At 36.5% G+C, this 14,703-nt stretch overlaps 1 protein-coding gene across 2 annotated transcripts; it reads left to right on the plus strand.

Annotated features, from left to right (window-relative positions):
- The first annotated feature begins 11,260 nt into the window (after nt 1-11,260).
- Nucleotides 11,261-14,353, plus strand: LOC104099462 (cytokinin riboside 5'-monophosphate phosphoribohydrolase LOG8). 2 transcript variants are annotated; one of them, XM_070182543.1, is made up of 8 exons: nt 11,261-11,660; nt 11,968-12,065; nt 12,178-12,208; nt 12,821-12,920; nt 12,996-13,066; nt 13,142-13,285; nt 13,858-13,974; nt 14,115-14,353. In XM_070182543.1, exons 1-7 carry the CDS (start codon nt 11,550-11,552, stop codon nt 13,948-13,950), a joined length of 648 nt encoding a protein of 215 aa, XP_070038644.1. In that variant the 5' UTR covers nt 11,261-11,549; the 3' UTR covers nt 13,951-13,974; nt 14,115-14,353. The 2 variants fall into 2 exon arrangements, with proteins under 2 accessions (XP_070038644.1, XP_009604763.1); XM_009606468.4 differs by lacking the exon at nt 14,115-14,353 and having other exon boundaries at nt 13,858-14,109.
- The last annotated feature ends 350 nt before the right edge of the window (nt 14,354-14,703 follow it).

A 14,703-nucleotide genomic window follows, 5' to 3' on the forward strand; every position in this document is an offset into this window, starting at 1 on the left:
ATTTGTGACATGAAGTCAATACCATCTCGCGGTGGAAAGAAGTATTTCATAACTTTTATTGACGATGGTACTCGATATTGCTATGTTTACTTACTGAATAGTAAAGATGAAGCAATAGACGCATTCAGGCAATACAAAAATGAAGTTGAAACGCAACTTAACAAGAAAGTAAAAATGATAAGAAGTGATAGGGGTGGTGAATATGAATCTCCTTTTGAAGAAATATGTTTAGAATATGGAATTATTCATCAAACAACAGCCCTTACACGCCCCAATCTAATGGGATTGCGGAAAGAAAGAATCGCACATTAAAGGAGATGATGAATGCGTTGTTGATAAGTTCTGGTTTGCCACAGAACTTGTGGGGGGAAGCCATTCTTACGGCTAATCGAATATTAAATCGAGTGCCCCATAGCAAAACACAATCCATTCCTTATGAACAATGGAAAGGAAGGAAGCCCAACTTGAATTATTTTAAAGTGTGGGGGTGTTTGGCAAAAGTGCAAGTTCCTAAACCCAAAAGGGTAAAGATAGGACCGAAAACCGTTGATTGTGTTTTCATAGGATATGCGACAAATAGTAAAGCATATCGATTTCTGGTTCATAAATCAGAAAATCCCGACATTCATAATAATACGGTTATAGAATCAGATAATGCTGAGTTTTTTGAAAATATATATCCGTATAAAAAGGAATGTGAGTCGTTTGGTGAAGGATCTAAACGACCTCGGGAAGAAACAAAAGAAAGTACATGTAATCAGGAGAATCCAAGACGTAGTAAACGTCAAAGAACGTCTACTTCATTTGGACCAGATTTTGTGACTTTCTTATTGGAGAATGAGCCTCAAACATTTAAAGAAGCTATGACTTCTTCGGAATCATTGTTTTGGAAAGAGGCAGTCAATAGTGAAATAGAATCCATATTGAACAACCATACATGGGAATTGGTTGATCTTCCTCCTGGAAATAAACCTTTGGGTTCTAAATGGATTTTTAAGAGAAAAATAAAAGATGATGGCACTATTGATAAATTCAAGGCAAGGCTCGTAGTCAAAGGGTATAGACAACGAGAAGGTCTAGACTATTTTGATACATACTCTCCAGTTACAAGAATTACGTCCATACGGATGTTAGTAGCATTAGCTGCAGTGTATGGTCTTGAAATTCATCAAATGGATGTTAAGACGGCCTTCTTAAATGGAGAGTTGGAGGAAGAAATTTACATGGAACAACCTGAAGGGTTTGTGGTTCCAGGTAAAGAAAAGAAGGTATGTAGACTTGTTAAGTCTCTTTACGGACTAAAACAAGCACCCAAACAATGGCATGCGAAATTTGACCAAACAATGTTGTCAAATGGTTTTAAGATAAATGAATGTGATAAATGCGTGTACATTAAAAATGTTCCAAATCACATAGTCATTGTTTGCCTATATGTGGATGATATGTTGATAATGAGTAATGACATTGCCAACATAAATGCTACTAAGCGTATGCTCAATAGCAAGTTTGATATGAAAGACTTGGGAGTTGCTGATTTAATTCTGGGAATTAAGATCAATAAGACTCCTCAAGGTCTGGCATTGTCACAATCTCATTATATTAAGACAGTACTTGAAAAATTCAAGCACTTGGGCTTTAAAGTTGCAAAGACTCCAATTGACGTGAATCTTGCATTAGCAAAGAACAAAGGCCAAAGCATATCACAATTGGATTATGCTCGTGTATTGGGATGCTTAATGTATATCATGAATTGTACACGACCAGACATAGCTTGTGCTATAAGTAAACTGAGTCGATATACGAGCAATCCAGGCCAATCTCATTGGATGGCAATGAAACGAGTTTTGGGATATTTAGAACATACCCAGAACTTTGAATTGCACTACAGTAATTTCCCTGCGGTGATTGAGGGATACTGTGATGCAAATTGGATCACCGGTTCAACTGATTCTAAGTCCACGAGTGGATATGTATTCACTATTGGTGGAGGAGCGGTATCTTGGAAGTCGTCCAAACAAACATGTATTGCCCGCTCTACAATGGAGGCTGAATTCATAGCCTTAGATAAAGCCGGTGAAGAAGCTGAATGGCTCCGGAATTTCTTGGAAGACATTTCATTTTGGCCCAAACCGTTGGCACCAATATGCATACATTGTGATAGTCAAGCGGCAATTGGAAGGGCTGGGAGCGTCATGTATAACGGTAAATCTCGTCATATACGACGAAGACATAAAACCGTTAGGCAATTACTCTCTAGAGGAATTATCACAATTGACTATGTAAAGTCAAGTGATAATGTGTCGGATCCACTTACAAAAGGCCTAACTAGAGAGGTAGTTGAGAAATCATCAAGGGGAATGGGGCTATGGCCGAGAACAAGTCATTGTGGCGGTAACTCTACCTAGAAGACTGGAGATCCCAAGATCTAGGTTCAAAGAGATCAAACAAAGTCATTAATGACGGTTCAACATTGTCAAATAAAATTTTAGTCCATTCTCGTGATGAGACAATGTTCAGTACCAAGGATAAAGCATTAAGGCTTTTTAATGATTTCTAAATTTGATACGGGGTATATCAAATAGTGTATCTACAGGATGACACGTTTAGGAATCACCTATTTAAGTGTGAAGTGTGAGCCGCTTCAAGGAGAACTTTGTAAGGCCAGTTCTCTACGCACTTATGAAACCAGGCGGTGTTCATGGCTGAAACGAACACAACAATGAGAACCAAAGACGGTTAAGGGTTGATTGTGTGACTTATGGTTGTCTAGGTATACACCAAAGATCGACGGTTCAAAGATATCAAATCTACCGATTGACCGAGTATATCCGACATAAGTTTACTACGGAAAGTTCAAAGGGAAACCTACTTATCTAGATGCAATTAATCCTTGCTTGTAAATCACACAGTTTTTTCATGCATACTTCTGTGATATAGCCATTCCCCATTCATGTGGGGGATTGTTGAGGTTTTATTTTTTAAGATGTAATATTCTTAAAATGAGGGTGAATGGGAAATGGAGGGAAAATGAAATTTTGAGTAAAATTTTAAGTTTTCCCCTCTTAACAATGAGACATTGTCCCATATTGGAAGTGGAAGACATTTTTGGTGGGTATATATATAATTGCTCTTCTTGTAGCTCTTAAAGAGTTAAGAAGAAAGCAAGCCTCGCGCCGTCGTCGTCGTCGCTCGCTCGGCTCGGCTTCGGCTACGGCTACGGCTTCGGCTTCGGATTCGGATTCGGATTCGGATTTGGATTTGGATTTGGATTTGGATTTGGTCAAATGATCGATTGATTGATTAATTTTTTGGACCAAATTTATTTGTTAATAGTAAATATTAACGTAAGATTATCCGTATTTGTAAACGGATATTTTCCAATCCGTGTATTGATAATTTGGCAGCCGGATAATGGTCTTCCCACCATGAAGTGCTTGCTCCACAAACATGAAGTGCTTGCTCCACAAACATGTAATGCTTGCTCCACCATGAAGGGTGGACGTTTGGTCTTGCACTCCTTCTTGGCTGCTATATATATGAGCAGCAAATGTTGAAGAAAGATACCAAAAAACTCAACATACAATTCGCTCAACAAATTGGCTATACATTGCACTCCTTCCTCTCAGAACTTCCATACGTTTTTCTGAGTATATACTCCTTCGTTCTGCATTGTTTTTTTAACTAAAAACAAAGCAACTGTAAGTGTGATTTGCTACCGAACTTTGTGTTCACCGAAACACTGGGGTTTGAAGTACCGCTACACCAGTGTGTTATTCGTTCTATCCTGGGAGGAAATAATCCATTACCTTGGGTACTAGGAGGGGATTAAATTCCTTAAGGAAACACTGTGAATTCAGTGGGCTCGAATTTATTATTATTGTTTCATTACGTTAACTTATATTTTGCAGAATTAATATTTACAAATACAGCAATACTGACCGGGAATAACAATCTTAAGGAATTTAATATTTATTTCTGTACTTGTGTTATTCTTATTATTCTGCAAACTAAAACCTTTGTGGTTTGTGTACTCCCGTTTTGGAGAGTTAAGCCTTCGTGGCGTTTTGTTGGATATTAAAATCTACGTGATTTTTACTCCAGTTTGAAAACGTGTATTAAACGTTTGTTTGTGTCATTCTTTTCTGAAAAAGATGATGACTGAAAACGAAAACCAAGCTGTTCCGATGGCGACTGCCAACGCAACGACAAGCCGAACACCGGCGTTGGCACCGGCAGAAAAACCCGGAAAATTTTCCGGGATTGATTTCAAACGCTGGCAGCAGAAGATGTTCTTCTACTTAACTACGTTATGTCTACAGAAGTTCATCAAGGAAGATGTTCCTGATCTGCCGGATAAAACTCCAGATAATGAACGCTTTCTCGTGATTGAAGCGTGGAAGCATTCTGATTTTTTATGCAAGAATTATATTCTTAGCGGACTGGATGATAATCTGTATAATGTATACAGTAGCATGGAGACATCCAAAGAATTGTGGAATGCGCTTGAAAAGAAATATAAGACTGAAGATGCCGGGATGAAGAAATTCGTTGCCGCAAAATTTCTGGACTACAAAATGATAGATAGCAAGTCTGTTATTACTCAAGTCCAGGAATTGCAAGTGATTATTCATGATCTACTTGCTGAAGGTCTTGTAATCAACGAAGCATTCCAAGTAGCAGCAATGATTGAGAAGTTGCCTCCGTTGTGGAAGGACTTCAAAAATTATTTGAAACACAAACGAAAGGAAATATCCCTTGAAGATCTCATTGTTCGGTTGAGAATCGAAGAGGACAATAAAGCTGCTGAAAGGAGAGGCCGTGGAAATTCAACAATAATGGGAGCAAATATTGTTGAAGCTAACAAAAAGAGGAAGAAGGCTTCTGGTCCGAAATACAACCCAAGCAAGAAGCGGTTCAGTGGAAACTGCTACAACTGTGGGAAAACCGGACACAAATCTACGGAGTGTCGTGCTCCTGAAGAAAGACAAGAAAAGGGGTCAAGCAAACATGGTAGTAAACCATGATGATGTTGATAACTTGTGTGCCATGCTCTCTGAATGTAACTTGGTGGGAAATCCTAAACTGTGGTGGTTTGATTCAGGAGCCACTCGCCATGTTTGTGCAGTTAGAGAGGCTTTTGCTACCTATGCTCTTGCTGAACCCGGAGAGACAGTTTATATGGGAAATGCTTCAACAGCAAAAGTTGAAGGATATGGGAAGGTATTTCTAAAAATGACTTCTGGCAAGGTCATGACTTTGAACAATGTCCTTCATGTTCCCGAAATGAGAAAGAATTTAGTCTCTACTGGACTTCTTGTTAAGCACGGTTTTAAGTGCATTTTTGTATCCAACAAGGTTGTAATTAGTAAGAATGAAATATTTGTGGGAAAAGGTTACCTCACCGAGGGCCTTTTCAACCTAAATGTAATGGTTGTTGAAAATAATAATAATATTTCAGCTTCTTCTTACTTACTTGAGTCAAATGATTTATGGCATGTACGTTTGGGTCATGTCAATTATAAAACCTTGCGGAAAATGATTAACTTAGAAGTACTGCCCAAGTTTGAATGCGAAAAATCAAAATGTCAAACATGTGTGGAATCTAAGTATGTTAAACATCCTTATAAGTCAGTTAAAAGGAATTCAAATCCTTTAGACTTAATTCACACAGATATTTGTGACATGAAGTCAATACCATCTCGCGGTGGAAAGAAGTATTTCATAACTTTTATTGACGATGGTACTCGATATTGCTATGTTTACTTACTGAATAGTAAAGATGAAGCAATAGACGCATTCAGGCAATACAAAAATGAAGTTGAAACGCAACTTAACAAGAAAGTAAAAATGATAAGAAGTGATAGGGGTGGTGAATATGAATCTCCTTTTGAAGAAATATGTTTAGAATATGGAATTATTCATCAAACAACAGCCCCTTACACGCCCCAATCTAATGGGATTGCGGAAAGAAAGAATCGCACATTAAAGGAGATGATGAATGCGTTGTTGATAAGTTCTGGTTTGCCACAGAACTTGTGGGGGAAAGCCATTCTTACGGCTAATCGAATATTAAATCGAGTGCCCCATAGCAAAACACAATCCATTCCTTATGAACAATGGAAAGGAAGGAAGCCCAACTTGAATTATTTTAAAGTGTGGGGGTGTTTGGCAAAAGTGCAAGTTCCTAAACCCAAAAGGGTAAAGATAGGACCGAAAACCGTTGATTGTGTTTTCATAGGATATGCGACAAATAGTAAAGCATATCGATTTCTGGTTCATAAATCAGAAAATCCCGACATTCATAATAATACGGTTATAGAATCAGATAATGCTGAGTTTTTTGAAAATATATATCCGTATAAAAAGGAATGTGAGTCGTTTGGTGAAGGATCTAAACGACCTCGGGAGGAAACAAAAGAAAGTACATGTAATCAGGAGAATCCAAGACGTAGTAAACGTCAAAGAACGTCTACTTCATTTGGACCAGATTTTGTGACTTTCTTATTGGAGAATGAGCCTCAAACATTTAAAGAAGCTATGACTTCTTCGGAATCATTGTTTTGGAAAGAGGCAGTCAATAGTGAAATAGAATCCATATTGAACAACCATACATGGGAATTGGTTGATCTTCCTCCTGGAAATAAACCTTTGGGTTCTAAATGGATTTTTAAGAGAAAAATCAAAGATGATGGCACTATTGATAAATTCAAGGCAAGGCTCGTAGTCAAAGGGTATAGACAACGAGAAGGTCTAGACTACTTTGATACATACTCTCCAGTTACAAGAATTACGTCCATACGGATGTTAGTAGCATTAGCTGCAGTGTATGGTCTTGAAATTCATCAAATGGATGTTAAGACGGCCTTCTTAAATGGAGAGTTGGAGGAAGAAATTTACATGGAATAACCTGAAGGGTTTGTGGTTCCAGGTAAAGAAAAGAAGGTATGTAGACTTGTTAAGTCTCTTTACGGACTAAAACAAGCACCCAAACAATGGCATGCGAAATTTGACCAAACAATGTTGTCAAATGGTTTTAAGATAAATGAATGTGATAAATGCGTGTACATTAAAAATGTTCCAAATCACATAGTCATTGTTTGCCTATATGTGGATGATATGTTGATAATGAGTAATGACATTGCCAACATAAATGCTACTAAGCGTATGCTCAATAGCAAGTTTGATATGAAAGACTTGGGAGTTGCTGATTTAATTCTGGGAATTAAGATCAATAAGACTCCTCAAGGTCTGGCATTGTCACAATCTCATTATATTAAGACAGTACTTGAAAAATTCAAGCACTTGGGCTTTAAAGTTGCAAAGACTCCAATTGACGTGAATCTTGCATTAGCAAAGAACAAAGGCCAAAGCATATCACAATTGGATTATGCTCGTGTATTGGGATGCTTAATGTATATCATGAATTGTACACGACCAGACATAGCTTGTGCTATAAGTAAACTGAGTCGATATACGAGCAATCCAGGCCAATCTCATTGGATGGCAATGAAACGAGTTTTGGGATATTTAGAACATACCCAGAACTTTGAATTGCACTACAGTAATTTCCCTGCGGTGATTGAGGGATACTGTGATGCAAATTGGATCACCGGTTCAACTGATTCTAAGTCCACGAGTGGATATGTATTCACTATTGGTGGAGGAGCGGTATCTTGGAAGTCGTCCAAACAAACATGTATTGCCCGCTCTACAATGGAGGCTGAATTCATAGCCTTAGATAAAGCCGGTGAAGAAGCTGAATGGCTCCGGAATTTCTTGGAAGACATTTCATTTTGGCCCAAACCGTTGGCACCAATATGCATACATTGTGATAGTCAAGCGGCAATTGGAAGGGCTGGGAGCGTCATGTATAACGGTAAATCTCGTCATATACGACGAAGACATAAAACCGTTAGGCAATTACTCTCTAGAGGAATTATCACAATTGACTATGTAAAGTCAAGTGATAATGTGTCGGATCCACTTACAAAAGGCCTAACTAGAGAGGTAGTTGAGAAATCATCAAGGGGAATGGGGCTATGGCCGAGAACAAGTCATTGTGGCGGTAACTCTACCTAGAAGACTGGAGATCCCAAGATCTAGGTTCAAAGAGATCAAACAAAGTCATTAATGACGGTTCAACATTGTCAAATAAAATTTTAGTCCATTCTCGTGATGAGACAATGTTCAGTACCAAGGATAAAGCATTAAGGCTTTTTAATGATTTCTAAATTTGATACGGGGTATATCAAATAGTGTATCTACAGGATGACACGTTTAGGAATCACCTATTTAAGTGTGAAGTGTGAGCCGCTTCAAGGAGAACTTTGTAAGGCCAGTTCTCTACGCACTTATGAAACCAGGCGGTGTTCATGGCTGAAACGAACACAACAATGAGAACCAAAGACGGTTAAGGGTTGATTGTGTGACTTATGGTTGTCTAGGTATACACCAAAGATCGACGGTTCAAAGATATCAAATCTACCGATTGACCGAGTATATCCGACATAAGTTTACTACGGAAAGTTCAAAGGGAAACCTACTTATCCAGATGCAATTAATCCTTGCTTGTAAATCACACAGTTTTTTCATGCATACTTCCGTGATATAGCCATTCCCCATTCATGTGGGGGATTGTTGAGGTTTTATTTTTTAAGATGTAATATTCTTAAAATGAGGGTGAATGGGAAATGGAGGGAAAATGAAATTTTGAGTAAAATTTTAAGTTTTCCCCTCTTAACAATGAGACATTGTCCCATATTGGAAGTGGAAGACATTTTTGGTGGGTATATATATAATTGCTCTTCTTGTAGCTCTTAAAGAGTTAAGAAGAAAGCAAGCCTCGCGCCGTCGTCGTCGTCGCTCGCTCGGCTCGGCTTCGGCTACGGCTACGGCTTCGGCTTCGGCTTCGGCTTCGGCTTCGGCTTCGGCTTCGGCTTCGGATTCGGATTCGGATTCGGATTCGGATTCGGATTCGGATTTGGTCAAATGATCGATTGATTGATTAATTTTTTGGACCAAATTTATTTGTTAATAGTAAATATTAACGTAAGATTATCCGTATTTATAAACGGATATTTTTCAATCCGTGTATTGATAATTTGGCAGCCGGATAATGGTCTTCCCACCATGAAGTGCTTGCTCCACAAACATGTAATGCTTGCTCCACCATGAAGGGTGGACGTTTGGTCTTGCACTCCTTCTTGGCTGCTATATATATGAGCAGCAAATGTTGAAGAAAGATACCAAAAAACTCAACATACAATTCGCTCAACAAATTGGCTATACATTGCACTCCTTCCTCTCAGAACTTCCATACGTTTTTCTGAGTATATACTCCTTCGTTCTGCATTGTTTTTTTAACTTCAAACAAAGCAACTGTAAGTGTGATTTGCTACCGAACTTTGTGTTCGCCGAAACACTGGGGTTTGAAGTACCGCTACACCAGTATGTTATTCGTTCTATCCTGGGAGGAAATAATCCATTACCTTGGGTACTAGGAGGGGATTAAATTCCTTAAGGTAACACTGTGAATTCAGTGGGCTCGAATTTATTATTATTGTTTCATTACGTTAACTTATATTTTGCAGAATTAATATTTACAAATACAGCAATACTGACCGGGAATAACAGTTCTTCATTTCAAATAATATTTGAATCATCTCTCCAATCAAAATGTATTCAACCTTTCATTGAGAATCCCTTTAAAATTCAAATGTGTCCATCCAAAGGAACCATAAAATTTTCAAGAAGTAAATATATTCTCCCAGAACTTTCTTTGTAACGAATACAAAAATAATATTTATTTTATTTCTTTAAATGAGCTTATAGATATCATTAAATCTCAAGAAATTAGTACTATCACCGTTAATTCTAAGCTATCATGAGATGCTATGCATTTGAAATAATCAGTAAATTTTGCTCGTAAAGTTCTTGTTTGCTTGCAACTATTAACACGCCATAATATTCATCCTTTTGATTCAAATTTCAAATGAATAATCTTAAACTTTTAAGTGTCATTACAAACTTTAATTTGTTTAGTAGTTAGCGGTTGATAATATCTTAGGGGTCATTTGGTAGGGTGTATAAGAATAGTACTGAAAATGGTGTATTAGTAATGACGTGATAATTATGATGGAATTACTTATGTTGAGATTATTTCGTATCAACTGTTTAGTTTGGTGTATTATAAATAATATGCATGACATAATATTCTTAATATAATTATTTGTGTACAAAAATACTCTCCACATGTGTTAAAAAGAATTAAAAAGGGCAATTTTATCTTTATACATACTTATTCATGTATTAAAAACTATGGTATTTCTAATGCTGTGGTTTATTATGTATAAGAATAGTATTGAATAAGGTATATAACTAACACATATGTTAAAACAAATATATTACTAAATAAGGGATTAATAATACTAAAGCTAATACACGTATTATTTTGGGATTGTTACACAATTAGCTGGGCAGATTTAATGTTTACTCTTTTAGCCGGTATACATAAATTATATATTAATTATATATAATTATACATATATAATACACATATATCGACTATATTTAATTTAAGAAATTAACTGGGCAGCTGTCTATATGATTCTTCTATTATTTCCCTAATACATCCTACCAAGCAACCACATAATGCGTCTCGATGGTTTGCGTTATAAAATGAACACAGAGAATCCAGTTTCAGTTTTATGAAACAAAATTCGGAAGAGCCTGTTTAGTCTACAAATACCTTATATAATTTTTTTGAAATCCGCGTAGAGACAAAGTAACCTTCGATTGGAGTAAAAATTTGGTTGAAACAAGTGTACACCAACCTACTTAATCAAAGAGTTTTGACTTTTGACACTTGTTTTGCTTCTTTTGAATGAAAATAACACTTCCAATTATAGGCTATCAACTCCTAGGAAGTAGGGTGGTCTAAAATTGTTGAACACATGAGGGGTAACTATTTCCCAAGGTAGAAAATACAAGGCATAAGAAGCCTTAATAAATGCTTTTGTCCTTTACAATTGTTGGGAATTTTATCATTTAAAAATACCACCTTTTTTTCCCCTTTTTTCTTGTTTTTCTCTCTTTATAATCATGAAAATCTGACTCTCCTCTCCATGGTACGTAGTACTTACCTCCTTAATACTTCTTATTAGGAGTATTAATTTTTTAATTATAGATTATTACTTAGTTTTTTAATGGTTTACTTGTTCAATTTAATCACTAAAAAGCATGTGGGGGCGTCTTATGAGTTTTCTACATCATACATATAATTAATATAAAGACTTGTTGATTTCTTGATCTTATGTTGTCTTCTTAATTTTTCATCAATCTAAGCAATATCTAAATTGTCTTTTACCTTGTCTTGTGTGTCACTCTTTTCCTTTTTATTTTGTTTTTATTTCTTCCTTATTCCATTTTACACATACAGCGGCCGTACAGAGAGATTCTGTAAAAGGTGAGAGAGTGTGGAGAAGAAGATAAAGGGGAGTTCTTTTTTTGGGAGATTGAATCAAAACTCAAAAGGAGTTGAAAGATTTTCAATGGAAAGCAATAATAGAAGCAAGTTTAAGAGAATCTGTGTTTTCTGTGGAAGCAATCCTGGCCATAGGAAAGTCTTCAGTGATGCTGCTATTGACTTGGGGAATGAATTGGTTAGTCTTGATTCTTGAATCCTCTCTGCTTTGAATTCTTTAGTTTCAACTTTCAAGATTTTAGCTTTGGGTGAATTTTGGGAATTGTTTATGTGAAGTTTTGTTTGATAACAGAAGTATTTTGACTTAAAGTTTCCAACTTTTTGCAAAAATATGTTGATTTTGTTTTGGTTGTACTGTAGGCAACTAGGCATTGACTTTTTTATAGGTAGCTATTACCATTGTTGAAGTGTTATCCCATTATGAAAGTGACTTGCATATTATACTGATGTAGTCTTATTTTGACTTTGATAATGTTGTTTTGCAGGTAAGTAGGAAGATTGACTTGGTGTATGGTGGTGGAAGTGTTGGATTGATGGGGTTGATTTCCCAGAGAGTCTATGAGGGAGGTTGCCATGTCCTTGGGTAAGTGAAATATTGAAATTCTAAAGTTTACAATGGCAAATTGTATGCGAGGTTTATTTTGTAAGTTATGCTGTAGAATTTCTACTCATTCTTGATTGCTTTGAACATGCAGGGTCATCCCAAAAGCTCTTGTTCCTATTGAGGTATGTGGACATTAACTTGTAACTCAAATTTTGCACTTTGTTTGAGCTTCCATCTCTGTTCTTCTGACTGTTCTTTTTTCTTTTTTCTTTTCTTGAGGGGCTAAGTTATCTGAATCGTTTTTATATTACTGCTTTTCTTTTTTCTTGAGGTTCTATTTTGCTGAAAATTTGAACTCAAATTTCACATTTGTCTAAGACTCTAAGCTACAATCTCTCTCTCTCTCTCTCCCAATTTGTTATATTATCTCATATATTCTGTTTGCTTGGAGTTCTTCTTTTGCTGAAATGTTATCATTGGTATAAAATGGTTTTGTTCGATATGCCTAATTACTAATAGCTTTCAAGTGCCAAAGTGGTTCAAAAATTAATCCGAGTTTCATCTCACATTGAACGAGGTAAAAACATGGAAATTCGAATACGTCATCCAGATAAACTGCAGATTAATGATTCTTGCATAAAAGGTATTTATGCTCACAGTTAACTGGAAGTGATTGAGTGGTGCAGCATCTGATAGTCAGAAATAACTTTCTTTAATGGTAGAACTCTTCATTTGGCATTCTGTGAAGTTGTTTCGATTGAAATAGTTACTTTCAACGTGAGTTGCACTGACAGATATCAGGTGAAAGTGTTGGTGATGTAAAGATTGTTTCGGACATGCATGAGCGGAAAGCTGAAATGGCTAGTCAAGCTGATGCCTTTATTGCACTTCCAGGTAGCTATCTGTAAGAGAACATTTGGGATACATATGCTCTCAAACTCTTGTCAAATTGCTTTTATTATGTGGTAGGAGGATATGGAACCATGGAAGAGACTCTGGAAATGATAACATGGGCACAACTTGGAATTCACAAAAAACCGGTATCTATAGCATTACATTCGGTATAATTTGATAGTTGGCTGTAAGATCTTTGACCATCTTAACCTCTTGTGCAGGTTGGTTTGCTAAATGTTGAGGGTTATTATAATTCTTTGCTTACACTATTTGACAATGGTGTTGAAGAAGGTTTCATCAAGCCAGGGGCTCGTGACATTGTTCTTGCTGCTCCTACAGCCAGAGAGCTTTTAAGCAAGATGGAGGTACTGAATTTACCTAATTTCCACGTATTTGTTTTTGATGAATCTAAATCATGCATTCGCTTGTTATGTTCTTCAAACTTATTCAATCAGTCTTTGAGTTTGGTCACTTTTATTTCATCAGTATGATCATCATCGTTACTCCAAGCAAAATCAATCCAGCATATAAAGCTTTGACTGACGTAGAGAATACATACTATTAAGGTCTGTAAAGTGTCTTTGGATGTTCCAACTACTGAGATTTTATCTGCTATGTAACCACTTATGGATTTACCTATTAAAGGTGAAGATAAAACAATGCTCAACTATGTGCTATGGGAATGAAAACTTCTGTAGCTAGAGAAGTAGTTGCAGTTCACCTGTTGTATGTAAGGTTAAAGAATATTCGTACTGTTGGATTCTGCTCATTCCTTTTGTAATCACTTGTTCTATAACGTTAAAATGTGAAATTTTGATGCCTTGTGGCAGGAATTGATTACTAATTTGTCCACCTTCCATTCATATGAGTTGTGTTGTCAAATTATTGTTATTTACGCGTTTTGCTGATGAGTCTTATCTTGTTCTTCAATTTGCAGCAATATACTCCTTCACATGACCATGTTGCTCCCCATGAAAACTGGCAGATGGAGGAGTTGGCTTATCCAAAGGAACAGTCTCCTCATCGTTAACTCTTGGATGAGAATTTTATTCAGGTGGAGCCACATATAATGCATCATTGTGTACTCTTGTCATTCTTTGTGGTTACATTTAGTACTATCAACTTTGATGTTTTGCATAAGCTAACATTGATTTATAAATTGGTCAATGGATGCCCCATTTTGTGATCATTTAGGCTGTTACCATCTTTAACACCATCCTAATCAAAGAAGCACTCGCACCACATAACTTGGTGGCAGTTACTAAGGCTCAGCGCTTGATGTTCACCAATGAGGAAGGTTGTACCAGGAACCTTCTGTCTCTATATGTTTAAATTAGTTCAATGTAATCGCTAATTAGTGACAAGTAATTTGTATTTCCTTAAAAGAAACTCCATCTATATAAAATAATAAAAGTTGATGGTCAAAAGATAAATGCTTTGGTTTTCAAATTTTATGCTTTCAACTATGTGAGAGGGAACTTGTTAGTGAAGCTCAACTAATGGAACTCTGCTATAGCTCTTGTTCTTTCGTGTGAACCCTTTTTTCTCCTAGTCAAAAGGTTGCTTTCTTATAAAGTTGTAGGTTGCTTTCCAATGCTAGAAATTACCCGCATGTACTTAAATCCTTGTAGAAGGATGAAAACTTGACGAGGGAATTAGAAGCCGCTAAATAGGTTGAGCTGTGCTTGTTCCTAGAACAAGTTAAAGGACTTGGGAACCTTGAGGAAATTAGTTATGTTTTTTCGAGGCTGAAATAGTAGAAAACTGGAGGATATTTAGCTAA

The sequence above is a fragment of the Nicotiana tomentosiformis genome, chromosome 8, assembly GCF_000390325.3.
Source record: "Nicotiana tomentosiformis chromosome 8, ASM39032v3, whole genome shotgun sequence".
Lineage (NCBI taxonomy): Eukaryota > Viridiplantae > Streptophyta > Magnoliopsida > Solanales > Solanaceae > Nicotiana > Nicotiana tomentosiformis.